Here is a 22416-nt window from a genome sequence, read left to right as displayed (position 1 = left end):
TCACCAAGATGGCGACCGCACGGCTTCACTGCCTCAGCACATCGCCAACTCCGCCTCTCCCTCTTATTTCCAATCATCCTAGAGCACCCCACAGGGAAAAACTAGCAGAACTATCACGTAAAAAGGCGGTGAATGTGTGTTGTTGGGTCAGTGGGGACGGTTCCGCGCCTAAATAATGTCACAAATTAAGGCCGAGCCTCCATTTTGGCAGCGTCCCCCACCCCCGTTCCCAATCCCAATGATGATGTGACCTCCACCCCCGAGTTTCCGGTTGCGAGAGGAGCTGGCGGAGCAACGAAAACAGCGCTGCGCCTGCGCAGGAGGAGAGAGCGAGGGAAACGCACTGCGCCTGCGCAAGAGGGGAGTGCAGGGCAAAAGAAACTGCACTGCGCCTGCGCAAGAGGGTAGTGTGCGGGCAACGGAACCAGAGCTGCGGCTGCACAGGAGGGAAGTGCAGGAGCAAGGAAATGGTACTGCGCCTGCGGAGAAGGGAAGTGTGACGCAACGGAACCGGCACCGCGCTTGCGCAGGAAGGGGTGCAAGGCAACGGAAACGCACTGCGCCTGCGCAGTAGATGTGTGTGGGCAAGGGAATGGGCACTACGCCTGCGCAGTAGGAGAGTGCCGGGTAACGGAAACGGCGCCAAGTGGAGTGTGGGCCCGAAGCGGCGGATTCTCCTCTTCATAGCATCACCCGAGCAGCGGCAGTGTTGCCCACACATTCCGGCAGGTAGGCGCGGCCCGGAGCTGTCCTTTCACAGCGGGGTGTTTGGCGGCCGCTGTCTCTCCCGAATGACGGGCCCGGGAAGGGCGAGTCCGGGCTCCGGGCCTAGACTCAGCACGTTTCACACGGTCAGGACCGAGTGCTGGGCTCGGGCTTTACCCGGGGCTCCTACCCGGGCGGCACAGACAGCGGAGGCTGGAACTCTGGAATGAGGAGAGAAAATGCTGGATATTTATTCAGAAAGCCGGCCTTTAAGCTGCTTCCCAGTCTGTGGGTGAAACCTGGCAGAGATCCCCATTGCCCAGTTCAGCATTGCCTCCGGTTCTCCACTGTTGGCTTCATTTCCCACTCCAGCTGCCCCTGAATGTGGCTCTTTCTAACTTTCCTGGTGTGACGTGTAATTAAACTGTTAGAATTGTTAAAGTTCTCAGGGGGAGCAGGGCACTTGGATTGCATCACTCTAAAAGGAAAATAAATCCCAGGGGATGAAAAGCGGCTGCTCCACTCACCTCAAAAATAATATTGAACTCGAAACCTTATATCCCTCCACAGATACTTCCAGACCTGGGGTTTTTCTAGCACTAATTTATATTTCCAGCATTTTTGTATTTCTGCAACACTTTTACTGCTTTTATTTGATTTATTATTGTCGCATGTATTAGTGTACAATGAAAAGTATTGTTTCTTGCACACTATACAGACAAAGCATACCGTTCATAGAGAAGGAAACGAGAGAGTGCAGAATGTAGTGTTACAGTCATAGCTAGGGTGTAGAGAAGGATCAACTTAATGTGAGGTAGATCCATTCAAATATCTCTACACTGATTTATCTCTACACTGCCCCCACTCTCCCATATCTCATGTCTTTGGCAATGGAGCTTCCAAGGGCAGGGGTGATGAGGTGGCATAGTGGTTAGTACCGCTACTTCACAGTGCCAGGGACCTGGGATTGATTCTAGCCTTAGGTGACTGTGTGTGTGTGGAGTAGCATGTTCTCCCTGTCTGTGTGGGTTTCCTCTGGGTGCTCTGGTTTCCTCCCACAGTCCGAAAGATGTGCTGATTAGGTGGATTGGTCATGCTAAATGTGTGGGTATTGTTACAGGGAGGGGGGGGCTGGGTAAGATGCCACTCTGCTACTTTTGCCAGATTTCTTTGTTGAGACAATTCATATAGTGATAACAAACTGTTTTACTAACTTGTTTATTCAAGGGTCAACCTTGTGACTAAAATCAAAACGGAGTCTCATGAAAGTGCAACCAGAAGTAAAATCTTTGCAAGTGACATTTTGCTGTCAGAGTACTCTGCCTCATTGCCCAGCAAGCACCAGTGCTGGATCTGTAACACACTACAAGCATCATTTTTGCCACATTTGCCTCTGGGCCAGAAAACTATAGGCTGATGCCCCTGCTATGGTCCAGAGAATAAAATCCAGGCTGACATTTCACTTGTACTGAGAAGACTGTTATCCAGTTCCATCTTTTACATGAGAAATTAGGCCCAAGATACTGGGGTTATTTACACCGGCACAGAAAAGACTTAAGAGAAGAAGATTTAAAAATTTGAAGGGTTTTGAGGTAAGCAAGTAGAGAAAGACTATTTTTTCCTAGTTTTGGGTCAGTGTTGAAAGGGGGCCGATTTGGATTGAGTGTTAGAATAAAGTTGCAGGAACATACGACGCTTTGCTGTAGGGAGAAGCAGAAGCCATTGCATCTTTTGATGGAAGAGAGAAGATGCAAGACTTTGGGGATAAATCAGAGTAGTGGGGGTTGGTTTTCAGTTGTGGGTCAGCCATTTCACCTCCCCTTGTATTATAACCTCCTATCGTTGTGTTCTCACTACACCTCCTAGCCTTTCTCGTATCAGGGTAATTTTGCCTTTAAAAATAAAACATCAGCTAGCCCAAGCCAGAATATTGCAGCTTCAGCCCCATTTGTGCAAAGTCAGCTGATCTCAGCACTGTTGAAAGAAACACAAACCACATCCAATGTCCAATTGCCTTTCATTGACATGTCTGGAAACCAAATGCATGCGCAGACACTTGACAAGAACGGGATCTTGCCTGGCTGTGATGTTCCCTGTTTTTTCGTTTCAAAGAGTGGTTAATTTGGTGATGTATCAGGAGGTGGCCATGAAAAGTGGGAGGTAAACAGACAAAAAAAACTGTAAAGTTACATTTCTTCAAGTTAACAATTATTTGTAAAAGCTATATTTCAGACGCCTCCTCACACTCCTCGATATTCCTCCCAAGGTGCATTAATTATCTTATATAACAAGCAGTGATTGCTGATGCCAAATGTCATCAGTGTTAGAATAATTTTCCATTTGAAGCAACTGCTTTCAAATCTTGTTCTAAGTTTTGGTGATTGAGAAAATGAGGCGCACACAACCTCCTTAACCAAAAACTGCTGAAGTGGATTAACAACTGACCAGATTGGTAGTACATATTCTGCAGTGATTTTGGCTGAGTGTTGAGCATTCTTGTTACTTGTATAGTGGGCTTATATTTCAATACTAGCGCTCTCTCCAAGCATGAACCTTGATGATGAATGTCAAACCTATTGGACATTAAGACAATGCACATCTGGTAGGAAGTCTGAGAAAAATCAGGATTGAGAATCTGAGCTGATTTCCCTTACTGGCCCAAGTTTGCTAACATGAACAGGAATTTGCCCCATTGAGCATGTTTCACCATTCATTGAGACCATGGTCGATCTGTGATCTAATTCCATATATCCAGCTTTTGGTTAACAAAAGTGTATCGTTCTCAGATTTAAGGTTAACAGTTGATTGAACACTAATTACCATTTTCAGAAGGGTGTTCCAAACTTCGAGTGTTCATTTGTATGCGTAAGTCTTTCCTAATTTCACTTCTGAAAAACCTGAATCGAATTTTTATACAATGCCCCTTAGCCCTTAGATTCCCCAATCAGCAGAGATTCCCTAACCATTAGAGTTTCTCCCAACGTTCCCTATCTGTTCCCTTTAATATCTTGACAAATTGTAGAATGCCATCTTCTATGTTTTGACCAGCAAATGGGTCTGGTATCTTTCTGGTTTGCTTGGTTCAGCTTTTCATGCTGGATGAACTCATTGACCTTTAGGTGAGTGGGAAGCCATGATATTTTAAATATGCACTGTGGACCTTTCCAGGAGATGAATATAAAGTGGTTCTAAATATCAAGGAAAAGTTCAGCATTCATCAAAGCTATAACCAAGCAGAATTTACTTGCTGCAGCCACTGAAACGCCTTTGTTTTGTGCTTTCCTAACTTGTCTCATCAGTCAAAACATTCAGCAAAAAGGCAGATACTCTGGAATCAAAGCACTTTTAAAAAAAATTGTTTTCCTCCATCCTTAAAGTTACAATGCTCAGAGAGGACCAGACAAACCCAAATCCATTCCTTGCTTGCTCCAAAATGCAACTGAATCCGATTCAAGGTCCCCTTGAGAGGGGCAAATAAAAGTTTATTTATTAGTTTCACAAGTAGGCTTATGAAGTTGCTGTGAAAATCTCCTAGTCGCCACACTCTGGCGCCTGTTCGGGTACACAGAGGGAGAATTTAGCACGGCCAATGCACCTAACCAGCACGTCTTTCAGACTGTGGGCGGAAACCAAAGCACTCGGAGGAAACCCACGCAGACTCGGGTAGAATGTGCAAACGCCACACAGACAGTGACCTAAACTGGGGGGAGGGGGGGGAATCGAACCCTGGTCCCTGGCGCTGTGAGGCAGCAGTGCTAACCACTGTGCCAGCATGCCGCCCCTCAAAGATCCTAGATGAGGCATTGCACCCCATCTTCTGCTTGATCTGCCCTGATCTTCTGTAATCTCAATGTATTAAAGAGCAATGTCTTCTTAATTCTCATGTTCTGTTACTTTTAATTCCTTTGAAGATTCCAGGCTGGGATGCTACAATCTCAAACTAGGCATTTCTCAAAACAGGCATTTTCACTGTTTGTGTTACTTTCTGCTGCAGTCAGTGTGCAGTATTTTTAAAATTGCATATTAGCATATTCTCCTTCGTCTCTTCGTCTCTTCTTCCCCAATCATTTTTTAGGGTCCTGTTTGTTCTGCACATTATTCAACAGTCAAGCACTAATAAATTGCCTATTCTTTCTGTTGTCTTTCGACACGCTAAAATGTTTGATTTCTTCTGCATGTTTCAGAATGCCAGCTCTTAATTGTCGGTTTTACCAACACAAATTTCCGGAGGTGGAAGATGTGGTGATGGTGAATGTCCGCTCCATTGCGGAAATGGGGGCCTATGTCAGCCTTCTAGAATACAACAACATTGAAGGCATGATTCTGCTCAGTGAGCTTTCAAGGAGACGTATCCGATCGATCAACAAACTGATTCGCATTGGTAGAAATGAATGTGTGGTTGTAATCCGAGTCGACAAAGAAAAAGGTGAAGTACTTTGTGTTAACTGACAGCTGTGTTCTTGGGATATAGATTTTTAAATTTCTGCTTGTTTTCTGGATGAGGGGTAATTGGACCCTCTTTAGTGGCTCAAACCTACGATTGTTTGCTAATCTCTGACTCTGGTCATGCTCTTGCTTCTGAGTTAATTGTTCAAGACCCGCTGAGGAACTTGTGCACAAAATCTAGGACGACACTTCAGCGCTGCACTCCCTTTTGGATTCTGGTTTGCATCAAGACTCTATCTGTTCTCTCAATTGGATTTAACAGATCTCAGCATCATTGAAGAAGAGCAGGCCAGATCTTCCAAACAACATTCACTCCTTAGCAATAGCAAGAACAGTTCGCTACCTTGTTTACCTTCAGTGGCCACTGTGTTCGCATGCACTTCAAAATATGACCTGACCTTTTTTCTTTCTGATTCAAATTCCAAAAACAGAACAGAATTTAGCACTCTTTCATGTTGTTGGATAGTACAGGTGCCCTGTAGGTTCTCGCCATTTGTTTCATTTGTCCAGGTGGTGAATTTAATATTTTGGCCATTGTCATTGGCCCATGCCAAAAACTTTGTTCCCAAGTCACTGTCTGACATTGAACCAGACTTGTAGCAGCTTTGACACCCTATTCAACTCTTGAGTCTTTGGTCTTCTTTTCTGAGGAAGGTTGTTCTTGCTCTCGAGGGACTGCAGCGAAGGTTTACCAGGCTGATTCCGGGGATGGCGGGATTGATGTATGAGGAGAGATTGACTAGGTTAGGATTGTTTTCGCTGGAGTTCAGACGAATGAGGGGGGAATCTCATAGACACTTATAAAATTCTAACAGGTCTAGACAAGATAGATGCAGGGAGGATGTTCCTGATGGTGGGGGAGTCCAGAACCAGGGGTCATAGTCTGAGGATTCGGGGTAGACCATTTAGGATGGAGATAAGGAGACATTTCTTCACCCAAAGAGTGGTGAGCCTGTGGAATTCATTACCACAGGAAGTAGTTGATGCCAAAACATTGAATGTATTCAAGAAGCGGCTGGATATAGCACTTGGGGCGAATGGGATCAACGGTTATGGGGTGAAAGCAGGATTAGGCTATTGAGTTGGATGATCAGCCATGAGCATAATGAGTGGCAGAGCAGGCTCGAAGGGCCTGTATGATAATCCCCTCCTTCTATTTCCTGTGTTTTTGTGGGCATGCCTCCAGTTTCCTAAACCCTAAGCACAAGAATCTCCCCCCCCCCCCCCCAAAAACCGGCACCAGCCTTAACATTTTCCGTGGTATAATGTTACATTTTGTTTGATTGCATTCCTGAGAGTTCTTTGGATATTTTACTGCATTAAGTTTGTTCTATAAATGCAAGTTGTTGTTGCAAAGAGCCGTAACTAATGCTGCAGCTTTAGGGACCAGTTCAGTTGACTCTCTCATGATATGTAGGATTATCCTGAGCTCTATGGTATTGACTTCTGAAACAGGATGAGGGCCTGGTTTTATTTTCGTAAAACTCATTGGATAGCTTTCAACATCATGGAATGTTTTAAGATCGCCTGTTCACGGCTGAATAAGTGGTCGTAGGGTTGATTGCTTTGTACCTGTCTTGTTTTATCCAGGCTACATTGATTTGTCTAAGCGCAGAGTCTCGCAAGAAGAAACTATAAAATGTGAAGACAAGTTCACCAAGTCCAAGACTGTAAGTGTTTTCTTTTTCATGTGTGTGTAACACTTTGCATGGAAGAGATTGGCGTTGTAGTGATGAGCTGTACAGCAAAAATAACTGACTATACGGTGGGTGAAGATACTGAATTATCAGATGTACAAATTGTGCCCTTGGCAGCAAGTCTGTAAAATCACATGAACTGTTGATACCAGAGCATGACTTTTATATGTAATCTTTTGTGGACCTGTGCCATGACTCCATGTTATCTTTGCTTATGTGAAGCTGAGAAAAGGAGTTTGCTCTGTAGGTTTGCTACCAGTCTCTCTGTCATGGCCTGTTCCGGTACACTGCAACATAAAATACTTTTTAAAAATGCATTAAGTTGTTTGCATTTAAACATAAAATGCCTAACAGCCATAACAAAAGACTTGGTTTCCATTTCTCGATGCTTTTAAATTTGTTTCAGGAGTTTGTTGTGTTTGCTCCTTTTCAACAGGTGTATAGCATTCTGCGACACGTGGCAGAGGTGCTTGAATACACGAAAGATGAACAGCTGGATAGTCTGTTTCAGAGAACAGCTTGGGTCTTCGATGAGAAGTACAAAAGGCCGGGATATGGAGCTTACGATGCATTTAAACACGCAGTTTCGTAAGAATTAAATTTATTTTCTACTTTATTGAGGGTGACGGTTTTGTTGGAGTTCCCCATATATATTACAAAATTTATTTAATTGCCACTGATTTCAATGTAGCCAAGTTCTTTTATTATCATGTGCCGCTTGTATACTCAGCAACAATGATAACTGTGCACCGAGTGCACCAGGCTGAACCCCCGCCAAGGGGAATTCTGGCATCTTTTCATATTGGGCTGCAATTGGGAATTCTCTTCTGAAGTAAATGTCTCTTCCATGAACACACAGAAATGGCAGAGGCATGTACCCTATAAACGCAGCAACTGTGTTTCAGAAACCCAATCCAGCTGTCAACCCGTGTGAAGCAATTTGGTTACCACTTGGTGGCAGCAGTTCCAAACTTTACTGACAGTGCGGCTGATAAATTAGAGATTCTGAGCACACGTTTCCTCGCTTCCCTTCGCCTACAAGCGACTCATTTGACATGTCTGCTACGACTCTCACCAACTTTTACAGATGCACCATAGAAAGCATTCTTTCTGGTTGTATCACAGCTTGGTATGGCTCCTGCTCTGCCCAAGACCACAAGGAACTACAAAAGGTCATGAATGTAGCCCAAACCATCACGCGAACCAGCCTCCCATCCATTGACTCTGTCTACACTTGCCGCTGCCTCGGCAAAGCAGCCAGCATAATTAAGGATCCCCCGCACCCCGGACGTTCTCTCTTCCACCTTCTTCCGTCGGGAAAAAGATACAAAAGTCTGAGGTTGCGTACCAACCGACTCAAGAACAGCTTCTTCCCTGCTGCCATCAGACTTTTGAATGGACCTACCTCACATTAAGTTGATCTTTCTTTGCACTCTAGCTATGACTGTAGCACTACATTCTGCACTCTCTCCTTTCCTTCTCTATGAACGGTATGTTTTGTCTGTACAGCGCGCAAGAAATATTACTTTTCACTGTATGTTAATACATGTGACAATAATAAATCAAATCATTTAATACATGTGAGCAATGTCTGTCTCTCTCTCACACCCCGCCCATCGATCTCTTCCCCCCTCTCTCCCTCTCGTCCCCCTCACCCTCTCTCTCTCGTCCCCCTCCCTCTCTCTCTCGTCCCCCTCCCTCTCTCTCTCGTCCCCCCTCCCTCTCTCTCTCGTCCCCCCTCCCTCTCTCTCTCGTCCCCCCTCCCTCTCTCTCTCGTCCCCCCTCCCTCTCTCTCTCGTCCCCCCTCCCTCTATCTCTCGTCCCCCCTCCCTCTCTCTCTCGTCCCCCCTCCCTCCCTCTCTCGTCCCCCCTCCCTCTCTCTCTCGTCCCCCTCACCCTCTCTCTCTCATGGTCTGGAATGGGGGCGTGGGGGTGAGTTAATAGGTTGTAATGAACAAAGCATCGTAGCTGTGAGGGACAGCTCGGTGGATAGGATATTGGTATGTAGATAGGCTGGAAAATTGGGCGGGGATCCTGGATTCAGGATTCAATCCTGGACCGGGGAGCGGCGCGGGCTTGGAGGGCCGAAGGGCCTGTTCCTGTGCTGTATTGTCCTTTGTTCTTTGTTCTCGTCCCCCTCGCCCTCTCTCTCTCTCTCGTCCCCCTCGCCCTCTCTTACTGTCTGTACTTTGCTATGAAGAGAACAGTCTTACTTTGCTGTGTTCATTTTGCCTACAATTTGTTCTTTTTCTTCAGAGACCCTACTATTCTCGACAGCCTTGACTTGACAGAAGAAGAGCGGGGAGTGTTGTTGGAAAATATCAGACGACGCCTCACTCCACAGGCAGTTAAAATTAGGGCAGGTGTGTCCTGTAATTCTGCACAGTATTGGGGAACCTTTGGAATTGATGCAAACTCAACCGGTCATACCAAAAATAATCTTCCATTCAGATATTTGCCAGCCATAGTAAGATACAGATCAGTATTAAGATGATGTATGTTAGCATTCTCTTGTCCCCCTTATCCCTACTTGGGGGAGGGGGGGGGGGGGGGTTTTAACCTTCCAGCGAAGCCAATGATTCTCCATTATTTCAACCAAGTGGGTAGTTATTTATTGAAGATAAATTCTTAATGCTGTTATTTTATCTAAGTAAGGCAAATATATCAGTTTATTGCTGCCTCAGTCACTTTAGCAATTTATTCTCGCTGCATACAAGATATACCCCCCCCCCCCCCCCCCCCCCCACCTTGGATTGCCACAGCACAGGTCCTTGGGTTTTGTGCATGTGTGTGCGTGCAATTCTTTGGCTTCAATAGAAAGCCAAATGGAGATAAGTTTAGTTTATCTATTTGTGTCACAAGTAGGCTTGCATTAACACTGCAATGAAGTTACTGTGAGAATCCCCTAGTCGCCACACTCCGGCACTTGTTCAGGTACACTGAGGGAGAATTTAGCACGGCCAATGCACCTAACCAGCATTTCTTTCGGACTGTGGGAGGAAACCGGAGCTCCCCAAGGACACCCACACAGACACGAGGAGAACGTGTAGAATCTGCACAGACAGTGACTCTGACCCAAGCCAGGGTCAGAAACGAGGAGCTACCTCTCCAAGGACCTGATGGTACACGCACCAACACTGCTGCAAGGAAAACAAAACGTAGTCAAAAAAGTTACAAGAAGTTGAAGGCAATTTTTTTTTAAAATGATCTTCTGCACTGAGAACTCAATGTAAATAGACACACTACATTGAGGTGAACAAAACATCTTCATAGAATTCCTACAGTGGGTTTCCTCCGGGTGCTCCGGTTTCCTCCCACAGTCCAAAGATGTGCGGGTTAGGTTGATTGACCATGCTAAAATTGCCCCTTAGAGTCCTGATATGCGTAGGTTAGAGGGATTAGCAGGTAAAATTAGTAGGGATATGGGGGTAGGGCCTGGGTGGGCTTGTGGTCGGTGCAGACTAGATGGGCCGAATGGCCTCCTTCTGCACTCATAGAATCATAGACACCCTACAGTGCAGAAAGAGGCCATGATTCTATGAGTGCAGAAAGAGGCCCATCAAGTCTGCACCGACCACAAGCCCACCCAGGCCCTATCCCCATAATTCCATGCATTTACCCGAGCTAGTCCCCCTGACACTTAGGGGCAACTTAGCATGGCCAATCCACATAACCTATGGACTGTGGGAGGAAACCGGAGCACCCGGAGGAAACCCACGTAGACACAGGAAGAACGTGCAGACTCTGCACAGACAGTGACCCAAGCGAATCGAACCCTGGCGCTGTGAGGCAGCAGTGCTAGCCACTGTATAGTTAAGCTGTGACTTAGCTCCACATGTGTTGCATCTGTTCATCACCAGAAATCAATCAAGTCACCAATTCATTTAGAACAGTTTGTGTCATAAGAGAGATTCTGGGATATAATGTTGACTCAGCCGAGTAGAGTGGAATTGATGCAGAAAATTACTTAATTGTTGGACAGCAACCACCTGGGGAAGAAAGGAAATCAGGTGAGGCTGAATAGGGTTGAAGGTTACTTGGAACAAAATTAAGATTGGTAAAACTTGGTGCAAAAAATATATATTTTCATCTCTATAAGCTTAAAAGAAAATTATTTTTCTAAATGTAGTGAAGTAATATCTCTTCAAATTGACATAGCGGATATGTTATGCAAGTTTAAGATTGATTCTTGCCAAACTTCCTTCATAAAATTACATTGTTGGTTTCTGTGTTTTATATCCTTTCAGACCAACTAATCTGTGCTTGTGTTTATATTCCCCATGAGACTTCATGCTCATATGCTTTTCAGCACATCTACTCCTTTCGAAGGCATCTGAGCTATTTGCCTCAACTACTTCCTGTGGTGGGGAGTTCCGCATTCTAATCACTCTAACCCATTCTGATGAAAGGTCATCGACCTGAAACGGTAACTGTTTCTCTCCTCGAATGCTGCCTGGCCGGATGAGTGTTTCCAGCATTTTCTGTTTTTGTTCCACATTCCAACCACTCTCAAGTAAAGGCATATCTCTTTGTACCCCTATTGGATTTACTGGAAACAAGCTTGAATTTATGCCTCCCTCGTTTTGAATTATCTCATTAACAGAAACATTTACTTCACAACTAGCCTGTTCAGTTTTAAAGAACTCAGGTCACCTGTAAATCTCTATTTTTCTTTTTGAAAGAAAATCCTCAATCTATTGGGTCATTCTCTATATATGTGTTCTGTTCTTGTACTATCCTTGGAAATCTTACTTCCGTGTCCTCTTTATTGCATAGTAATTATGGCACAGAGACGGGCCATTCAGCCCATTAGGGGCATGCTGGTTTTTCTATTCCTCAGGCCTCTTCCAATTTTCCTTCAACCATATTTGTCACTGCATCCTATTCCGTTCTCTCTCTTGTGCATATCTACTTTCAATGCTCTTGTGCTAATTGCATCGACTACTGATAGTGACAGCGAGCTTCTCGTTCTAACCACTCTGGATAAAGAAGTTTCTTTTAAATTCCCTATTGGATATATCTTATAAATATCTTGAAATTTATTATTTGACATGAACACACCTCCATTGCAATATGTAATTGTGCCTGTATTATCACTTCCCAACCTGGAGAGAGAAAATGCTGGAAAATCTCAGCAGGTCTGGCAGCATCTGTAAGGAGAGAAAAGAGCTGCCGTTTCGCATCCAGATGACCCTTTGCCAAAGTTCTGACAGAGTCATCTGGACTTGAAACATCAGCTCTTTTCTCTCCTTACAGATGCTACCAGACCTGCTGAGATTTTCCAGCATTTTCTCTTCTGGTTTCAGATTCCAGCATCCGCAGTAATTTGCTTTTATCACTTCCCAAACTTATTTTAATACGCACAGATACAACTCATTTAGACCAGGGGTTTTATCCTTTGATTATATTCATTACCCTCTTTTTTCAATAGCTGCCCTTCTACTTAATTCAGTGTCTTAATTTTGAAGATGTTGGGGATGTTTACATTTTCCCAACTGTGTTAAAGTTGGTTTGCTGCCTAACTGTCCAGTCTGCGTATTTCCAATCTCCACAAATGTCTGTCTTGGAGATTTTAATGTAACAGGAAGATTCCCTGCTGCTTTGAAATAGGCCAAGTTTCTTTATTTTTGAGTCTTTCTACTTCAAGCCTCTCTTAAGCTTTTCAAATATATTTTTATATCTTCAACCAGATATTGAAGTTGCATGTTATGGATACGAAGGTATAGATGCTGTCAAAGAGGCACTCAGAGCTGGTCTAGAATGTTCTACAGAAATTATGCCAATTAAGGTGAGTGAGTGTTTGGGACCGTTCAAATCGCAAAGCGTTTTAATCTAATAGCAATGGCTCAACGTGGATCACTATACCGTATTCAAACACATGGTTACCTAAAAGCATAATGGGCCCAATTCTCACGGCTGAGATTCTCCAGTCCCGCTGCGGTGAATGGAGATTTGCCTGAGCGCCAGATTCTCTGTTCTCACTGGTGGCGGGGCGTGAACAGTGGAGATTTCCAGCCAATATATCCAGGGATCTGCTCAAAGCATTCACATAATCTGAAACAGGAGACCTGTCTCTAGTTGCATTTTTTCTACTGAGATAGATTTGGCTGACTTAGGTGAATTCTGTTAATGCTCTAACATACTCATTATGCTTTGATAAGTTATATAAACTAATTTCAGTTGTTAAGGAAATGTTGATTGTCTAACTGAGAACGTATCTTGATATTTTTTAACTACATTGTGCAACCTTAAATAGATTTTAAAATATGGCAGTAAGTAAACAGTGTGAAAATATTTAAATAAACAATTCAAAACGTTCAAGATAAATACATTTTATTAAAACTCAAGGAAGAAAGATTCATTTTTGTCTTCCGAGGTAACCCGGGTTAAAAGAAAAGGCTTATAATGTTGTCCAGAATAATAATAAGCCTGAGACTTGGGAGAGTTATAGACCCTAGCAAAAGATGAGCAGATAGTTAATAAAATGGGAAAAACAAAGAATATGAGTGTCAACTAGCTAGGAATATAAAACAGATAATAAAGTATATCAAAAGGAGAGTTGCTGCGGTAAATGATGGTCCCTTAGAGGTAGGGACAGGAGAAATTGTTACGGAGGTTGAGGAAATAGCAGAGACATTGAACAAATATATGTCTTCAATCACAGTCAAAGATACAAGTTACATACCAGAAATAAGTACATAAAAAATAGGAGCAGGAGTAGGCAATCTAGCCCCTCGAGCCTGCCCCGCCATTCAATAAGATCATGGCTGATCTGATAGTGGTTTAGTTCCACTTACCCGCCCGCTCCCCATAACCCTTAATTCCCTTATTGATCAGAAATCTATCTACCTGTGTCTTAAACATATTTAACGAGGTAGCCTCCACTGCTTCAATGGGCAGAGAATTCCAGAGATTCACCACCCTCTGAGAGAAGAAGTTCCTCCTCAACTTTGTTCTAAACTGACTCCCCCTTATTTTGAGGCTGTGTCCTCTAGTTCTTGTTTCCTTTCTAAGTGGAAAGAATCTCTCTGCCTCTACCCTGTGTAACCCCTTCATTATCTTTATATGTCTCTATAAGATCTCCCCATAGCCTTCTAAACTCCAACGAGTACAGGCCCAATCTACTCAATCTCTCCTCATAAGCTAACCCCCTCATCTCTGGTATCAACCTGGTGAAATAGAGGGTAACCAAGGACTAATAAGAGTGAGGAACATAAGGTAATTAATATCAGAAGATGATATTAATCATTGGAGAAACTTAGGGGCCTAAAAACTGACAAATCTCTAGTAGTTTCAAGTTTATTTATTAGTGTCACAAGTAGGCTTATGTTAACACTGCAATGAAGTTACTGCGAAAATCTAGTTGCCACAAACTGGCACCTGTTCAGTACACTGAGGGAGAATTTAGCATAGCCAATGCACCTAACCAGTACATCTTTCAGACTGTAGGAGAAAACCAAAGCACCTGGAGGAAACCCATGCAGACACAGGGAGAACGTGCAGACTCCGCACAGACAGTGACTCTGACCCAAGCCAGGAATTGAACCTGTGTCCCTGGCAGCAGTGTTAACTACTGTTCCACTGTGCTGCCCCTAGTACCTGGTGGGCTAGATTCCTCCAGTTCTAAAAGAGATAGCCCAGAGGTGGTGGATGTAATTGTTATGATGTTTCAAAATTTCCTAGATTCCTGAATGGACTGGAAGTCAGGAAATGTAACTTCCCCCAAACAGGAAAGAAAGGTGGGAGGCAAGAAGGATCCACAGGCTGATTCGCACAGCAACAGTCATCAGGAAAATGCTAGAATCTATCATGTAACAATGCACTTAAGAAAGCATGGTATATGATCAGACAAAGTCGGCATGGTTTAACAAATGGGAAATTATGTTAAGCATGTTTATTTAGAGTTTTTTGAGAATGTAACTAGTAGAGCAAATCAAGGGGAGTCAGTAAGTACAGTTTACTTAGATTTCCAAAAGATATTCAATAAATGCCACAGCAAGATACAAGATAATGGCTCTTAGAATTAGGGGCCAATATTAGCACGGGTTATATTAATATACTAGCACTGATTAATGAACAGGAAGCAGTTGGGATGAATGGCCATTTTCAAGTTGATGGGCTGTAATTAGTGGAGTGCTGCAAGGATCAATGCTGGGGCCTCAGCTATTTACAATCTATTAATGACTTGGCAAAGAGCCAGAGTAATGTATCCAAGTTTGCTGGCAGTACAAAGTTAGGTAGAATGGAAGTTGTGTGTAGGACACAAAGAACTTGAAAAGAGAGACAGATTAATAAATGGGCAACCAGGTGAAGTATTACGTGAGGATTCTGAAGTTATTCACTTGAGCAGTAAGGATAGAAAAATAATTGCTTTGAAAAGACGTGAAATTTATAAATGTTCAGAGAGACTTGGATGTACTGGTACAAGGAATAAGCATCTAGCGTACTGGTACAAGGAATAAGCATCTAGCATACAGGTGTAGCAAGCAATTAGGAAGGCAAATGGCATGTTGCAAGAATATTGGAGTGCATGAATAAGGAAGTCTTTTCTGCAGTTGTTTTAAGGCATGGGTGAGACCACAGCGCAGCTTTGGTCTCCATTTCTATGGAAGGATATAATTGCCTTGGAAGCGATACCACAAAGGTTTGCTAGATTGGTCTTTGGCATGAGAGGCTGTGTTAACTGGATCTATGCATTCTGAAGTTTTGAAGAATAAGAAGTGAAACAGACAAGATTCTGAAGGAGCTTGGCTGGGTAAACATTGGCAAGTTGTTTTCCCTGACTGTAGAATCTAGAACATGGGGGTCGCAGCCTCAGGATAAGACGTCGATCATTGAGATGAGCAATTTCTTATTGAGGAGGGTTGTGAATCTTTGCGATTTGTCTGCGCTGGAGGGTTTGTCCATGCCTCATTGAGAATATTTGGGACTGAAATTGATAGATTTTTGATCTCTGAGAATCGAGGGATATGGGGAGCAGCAGGAAACTGGAGTTAGGCTGGAAAATCAGCCATTTTCACATTGAATAGCAGTAGACTGGAGCGACCGAATGGTCTACCCCTGCTATTTCTAATGTTATGCCCTTAATCGCTACTGCAGATATCCAGGACTAGTGGTTTGCACAAAATCTACGGCTTACAGGGCTTGAATTATGGCTGCATCACAACTGGTTTATTTTGCTTAACCCGTCAACGTAGGGAGTGAATCTTAATTTGGAATTTTTGCCAAAATTTGCTTTCATACATTTTGTGACATAATTGTTTTTGTTTGAATGAAACTTGCTCTCATGTTGTAACATATAAGATCTTCCGTGTTTTCTTTTGAAGTTGAGTTTGTGCCCAGAGGGATGGGTTGAAGGGTGAGGTAATGTGAAAGATTTCATAACCGCGGGTTTTTATTTAACTGTCTTGTTTTGGTGAAAGACTCTTGTCATGGCTGATACTCCCCAAGGCTCCTCCGACAGCCCCTTTCAAACCCTCTACCACCTAGAAGGACAAGGATATCAGATGCATGGGAACGCCATCACCTGAAAGTTCTCCTCCCACCTTCCCCACATCAGCATGACTTGGAAATGTATCACCATTCCTTCAATGTCACTGGGTCAAAATCCTGGAACGGCATTCCTAACAGCACTGTGGGTGTATCCACGTCACATGGAATCCAGCAGTTCAAAAAGACGGCTCACCACCAGGGCAATTTGGGATGTGCAACCAATGCTGGCCTAGCCCACATCCTGAAGAATAAATAATAACAGCTTATGGTGTGCTAACATAGGATCTTTGGATCGGACACCTTCGTAATACATTTCTCCCATTAAAAATATTGGGAAAGTTTTAATGGAAATTTAGAATATTACAAAACCTGTCTTGCATACCACAAATTAGGTCAAATATACCCCAGTAGGTTTTTAGTTGCTTTTGGAAAAAGCTTATCAAGTAAGCTTATTTGTTTTTATTTTGTCAGGTCCCCCAATTTTTTTAACTTTTTATATTACGTAAGTGGCTTCTATAGCTGACCCTTTTCCCTTGCCGAGTGCTATCATCCCGGATTCAGAGTACTGTGTACAGTTTTTTATTGCACAATTCCCGTATGTAGAGCAGATGGAATGCTGTTATAATTTGATGAAATGATCTTTGTTTCATGACTATTCGTGCTTCACATTATTGAGGACTCTGAACACAATGCAGAAAGCGTTATAGGTCAGGGTTTCTTTTCTCTAGAGAAGCAAAGGGTGATCAGAGCATTATCGAGGTCCTTAACATTATGAAGGTGCTTGACAGAGTAGATGTTGATGAGATGTTTCCACGTTTGGTGGAGACCAAAATTTGGGGCCATAAAGACAAAAGAGTCATTGATAAATCCAATAAGGAATTCAGGAGAAATTTCTTTATCTGCAGAAGAATGTGGAGCTCTACCAAATAGAGTAGTTTTAGTGAGTGACAGACACAATAAAAGGGAGTGCCAGACAGAAACAAAGGTTGGCTTTTAGTCCTCAAGCCTGTTCTGCCATTAAATCAAACATAGCTGTTCTGTGACCTAACTCCATATACCCACCTTTGCCCCATGTCCCTTGATACTTTGGTAGATTTTTGATAACCAAATCTCATATTTAAAATTAACAGTTGATCTAGCATCAGTTGCTCTTTGCAGAAGAGAGTTCTAAACTACTTCCACTCTAGTGTTGAAGTGTTTGTTAATTATGTTCCCAAAACGTCTGGCTCTAACTTTATCTTGCAAACTTCATTCAAATCATTGCTTAACCCCTCAATTCCAGGAAATGCATTTAAATTTGTGTAATCCCTCCTGGTAATTTAACTCCTGGAGTCCAGGTACCATTCTGGTAAATCCACACTGCATTTCTTCCAAGGCTCCCATACCCTTCCTACGGTGCAGTGCCAGAACTGTTCACTGTAATCCAGGTGTGGTCTAACTAGGGCTTTATAGAGCTAAATTGTGCCATCTGCTCCCTTATATTCTCAGCCTCCAGATAGAAGTGCCAGCATTTATTAATAGTTTTGATTATTTTCTATTCCATCCGTGGCATACTGCTGTTCTATGTACCTGGAACGCATGCACCCTGCCCCCCTCCCCCAATCTCTTTGGGTCTCCACTATTTCTAGCTTGTCACCATTTAGAAGGTTCTTTATTTTGTCCTTTTTAGATCCAAAATGGATGATGTCAATCTTGTCTATGTTGAAATCCATTTGCCACAGTTTTTTCCCATTCAATTAACCTATCACTACCTCTGTAATGTTATGCTTCCGTCAATACTGCTTATCGTGCCACCTATCTTTGCGTCAACACTAGATTTGGATATGTCCTTTCGATCTCATCATCTACATTGTTAATAAATGCTGTGAATAGCTGAGGTCCCACAAAGATTTTTATAGGACACGGCTAGTCCCAAAACTGCCAATTGGAGACCTGCCCAATTATCTCCAGTCTCTGACTCCTGCCACTCAGCCAGTTCCCAAACCAGGTCAACAATGTGCCTTCAGTTCTGTGGGTTTCAACTTGTGCTAACAGTCTGTTATAAGGGACTTTATCAAGTGCCTTCTGGAAGCCCATAGGATGTGCCCCTGTCTGCTACCTTAGTCAGAAGATGCAGTCAAGTTCATGCATGATTTACAAATCCATGCTGGCTGCCTCTGATCAGTTGAACATTTTCAAGGTGTTCAGTCGCCCTATCTTTAATTATAGATTCTGGTGATGTTGGGCTGGTCTTTAAATCCCTGGATGTGATCTCTTTCTCAAATAATGGAGTGACAAACACAGTTTTCCAAACTAAAGGAACAGTTCCTTAATGTAGAGGCATTTGGAAGATTATAATTGTGGTATCTTCAGTGTTATCACTTACTTCCTTTAAAATCTTGTATTGGAAACCATCTGAGTCTTTGATTTTGTCATCCTTTCATGCCATTATTTTCTATGGTAATGTTATTTTACTTGCATTACTTTTTGGTGATTCCCTGTCCCTGACTTAGTGTTAGTTTCCTTGGGATTTGTGACATGCTGACCTCTCCCTCTGCTATAAATACCTACACATTTCAACATGTCCACCATTTCCTTATTGTCATCAACTATCACTGTTAACGGTTTTGAAGGAGTTGCATTGCTCCTCCTCCTCATCTTACAGATATAGTTGTCACAAAGCCTTTTGTGTTGATACTGATCCTTTGCCAGTTTCTTTACATCCTTTTAATAACTGTATTGTCACCCTTTGTTGTTCTATCTTACCCATTTGCCAGAATAGATGCTATACATTTTTGTGTACTAGTACTTTTAGTTTTGTTGTTTCTTGCCTCTTAAGGTTGTCCGTGGCTGTCTTTTTGGCAAGTAGAAATTTTGCCCTCGAGGGACATGAACTGTTTCTTTATTACATTAAGTCCGCTTCTGACCACCTCCCCATGATCTCCTGTCATTTTTGCCCATTAACTGATTTGTCCAGTCTCATACATTGAAGTCAGCCATAACTATATCAGAATCTTAGTCGCTGTTACGCATTTCTCCTTCCATTGCTTGTTACTGAATCTAAAATGACCACCTTTATTATAGGATATATTCTTGCAAAAATATATCCTGGACACACACAAAAAACTCACTATCGTTCTGATGTGCTGGTCTTCTGGTACAACTGTTCCCCACTGTTGTGTTTTTTTAATGCTGGAAAATGGAAACAACATTGCAGCAATGTGTAACCGCCTGTGCAATGCTACTGTTTGTTCATTTAGAAACATTAAACATGACCAGTTTAAAAATACATATTTAAATGTGACGTTTTCTGGAGTTGCATTTCAGGATGGTGGAAAAGGAATTTAATGAACATGTTGGCAAAATCGTGACTGGTCCTTTAATTTTTTCACAATAGAAAATACCAATAGCAAAAAACATCAAAAGTAATTGAATTGTGAAGGTAATCAAATCTAGAACGTTAGTTTTCTGGTCCAACAGTGAAGATAAGTCAGTTCAACAGAAGAATATTGATGTGTATAACCTTACAAGACAACCTTAAATATCTGCTTGCCTTTGGTATTGTCTTGAAGAATTGGTGCTGGGCCATAGGTAAAAGGTTATTCGGTAATGAAAAACATGTTAGGTAGCAATTGGATAACATTTCAGAAGAAACGGGTAGGAAGTACATTGCTTTATTTGTATTTCAGATTGGCTTGATCTGTGTCTGCTGAGCCTAATTTATAGACAGCATTCGGGTGAAATTTATTACTCTGAAAATCCCTTTTCATAATAAGTATGGTGACTGGCCATTCTCAATTACTGCACTTGGGTAAAGATGAGCATTCTCAAATAACCTCACTGGTGCTTAATTTCCTAGATAAATCTAATAGCACCTCCGAGGTACGTTATGACTACCACAACACTCGAGCGAACTGAAGGCCTTTCTGTTTTAAACCAAGCCATGTCTGCAATTAAAGAGAGGATTGAGGAGAAAAGGGGAGTGTTCAACATCCAGATGGAGGTCAGTGCCGTAATTTCTTAGCTGCTGAATGCAGTCCCTCCTTTCCCAGTGTACCAATTTATACAAGCAAGTGTGGTTTAGATATTATTGTAGGTTCGAGTATGTGTCCTGCAACTCAATACTCTGTGAATAGCTGTGGTGTCCCAAGAGCTGCAGTGGCTAAGAGTTGAATATACTTTCTGAAGAAACACATATTGAATTTTGCAAACCAGGTGCAGATAGCTTGGATAAGGGGCAGGTTGATGCTTTGAAGCACTGACAAGCTGCTTACTTATGTGGTTTGCACACTTGCTTCCTTAACAGTGGAAGCCAGACTTGCCTAAAGGCAATAAAAGCAATCCACCCCAGCCCCATCTCAAAGTACTGGGAAGGTCAGAAACCGTACAAATGTAGCATGAGATAAAGTTAAAAAGTTTATTTATTAGTGTCACAAGTAGGTTTACATTCACACTGCAATGAAGTTACTGTGAAAATCCCCTAGTCATCACACTCCGGCGCCTGTTCAGGTACACTGAGGGAGAATTTAGCATGGCCAATTCACCTGCCCTGCACACCTTTGGACTGTGGGAGGAAACTGGAGCACCCGGAGGAAACCCACACAGACACAGGGGAGAATGTGCAAACTCCACACACAGTGACCCAACCCGGGTCCCTGGCGCTGTGAGGCAGCAGTGCTAACCACCGTGCCACTACTGAAAGGGAGAACCAACGTACATATTTTAACTGATGGAAATGCACCTCTTTCCGATGTTTTATACCTCAGCTGCTTTCTGAAAAGCCAGTTTGTAAGGAGATTCCTTTTTATCTAATTTGTCATTCGTGTTCACTAGAGCGACAGATGCATGTGTGAGCAATCAGCTTGGGAAAAACTTCACTATTTACTTAAACAGCTGATCAATGCAGAATGGAGTTGCTTTTAAATGGGATTGGATCTCTTGCTTGAAAAAAATCTGAAATGGAATGTGATAGGATTTCAAATTGTTTTCAATTCTTAGTTTTGTTCTTTGAAGAGAGCTTGTACGCAATCTTTAAGCTGTACCGAGTGTCTTCACACTTATCACAAGTTGCTTGTTTCTTTATGGCCTTCACAGCCCAAGGTGGTTACAGACACTGATGAGACAGAACTGGCAAGACAACTTGAGCGACTGGAGCGGGAGAACGCTGAGGTTGATGGAGACGATGATGCTGCTGAAATGGAAGCAAAAACTGAGGAGTAATTAGCTCCCGGACGCAGGTCGCTGACTAGGGAAATACACAACTCCATTCATAATACAGACCCTAAAGCCATCAGTATTGGGTGTATCCAAAAGACTTAATGCAAGAGTATTTCACTTTTCATTTACAAAGCTTATGAACGGGAATTGTTACTGGTACCTTTTATTTTTCACCCTTTCAATAGAAATTGTTCTAGGCCATTTACATAGCTTGTGTTTGGGAATTGCTCCTGTCCATTCGCCTAGCTTGTGATTGGAAGTCATTCTGGTACCTTTTTATTTTTTGCCGTTTCAATAGAAAATCTTCTGAGCTGATTGAGTTTTTTGCGAAGCTGTAACTGGTGTCAAAATGATGCATTGAGAAAGTTGAGTGCCTGGTACATTTACAGCAGGAATTTTCTAAATTGCAACATTTGAAAACCGCTAATTATATAATCACATTGGAGCTTTACAAAGATGTGGTTTTGTGGGAGAAGGAAAAGGTGTTTTTGAGCAAGATTGTATTCAGGACACTTAACAAAAATAATAAACATTGGTAAAATGCAGTGACCTTTCTGGATCTCGCGCCATTAAACTCTTTTTCTCCTGTGCATTCTGATACATTGCATTTACACACTGCATGACAAATCATGATCATCACTAACTGGCTTCAGAGAAACCAGTCTACAATTTTCTACATATTTAAGTTTGAAGCCCAAATGAACGGTATGCCTTAAGTCCTTTTTTTCTACTTGCATAAGGAGAGGTGATGGCCTAGTGGTATTATCACTGGACTATTAATCCAGCAACTCAGCTAATGTAATGGGGACCTGGGTTCGAATCCCACCACAGCAGATGGTAGAATTTGAATTCAATTAAAAATATCTGGAATTAAGAATCT

At 42.6% G+C, this 22416-nt stretch overlaps 1 protein-coding gene across 1 annotated transcript; it reads left to right on the top strand.

Moving 5' to 3' along the window:
• The first annotated feature begins 400 nt into the window (after positions 1-400).
• Positions 401-22110, top strand: LOC144506935 (eukaryotic translation initiation factor 2 subunit 1). The gene is made up of 8 exons (XM_078233336.1): positions 401-729; positions 4890-5131; positions 6742-6821; positions 7285-7436; positions 9105-9211; positions 12539-12636; positions 20179-20322; positions 21414-22110. Exons 2-8 carry the CDS (start codon positions 4891-4893, stop codon positions 21537-21539), a joined length of 948 nt encoding a protein of 315 aa, XP_078089462.1. The 5' UTR covers positions 401-729; position 4890; the 3' UTR covers positions 21540-22110.
• Positions 22111-22416: the final 306 nt, after the last annotated feature.

Source organism: Mustelus asterias, chromosome 18 (assembly GCF_964213995.1).
Source record: "Mustelus asterias chromosome 18, sMusAst1.hap1.1, whole genome shotgun sequence".
NCBI lineage: Eukaryota > Metazoa > Chordata > Chondrichthyes > Carcharhiniformes > Triakidae > Mustelus > Mustelus asterias.
This window is presented reverse-complemented; position numbering and strand designations above follow the sequence as displayed.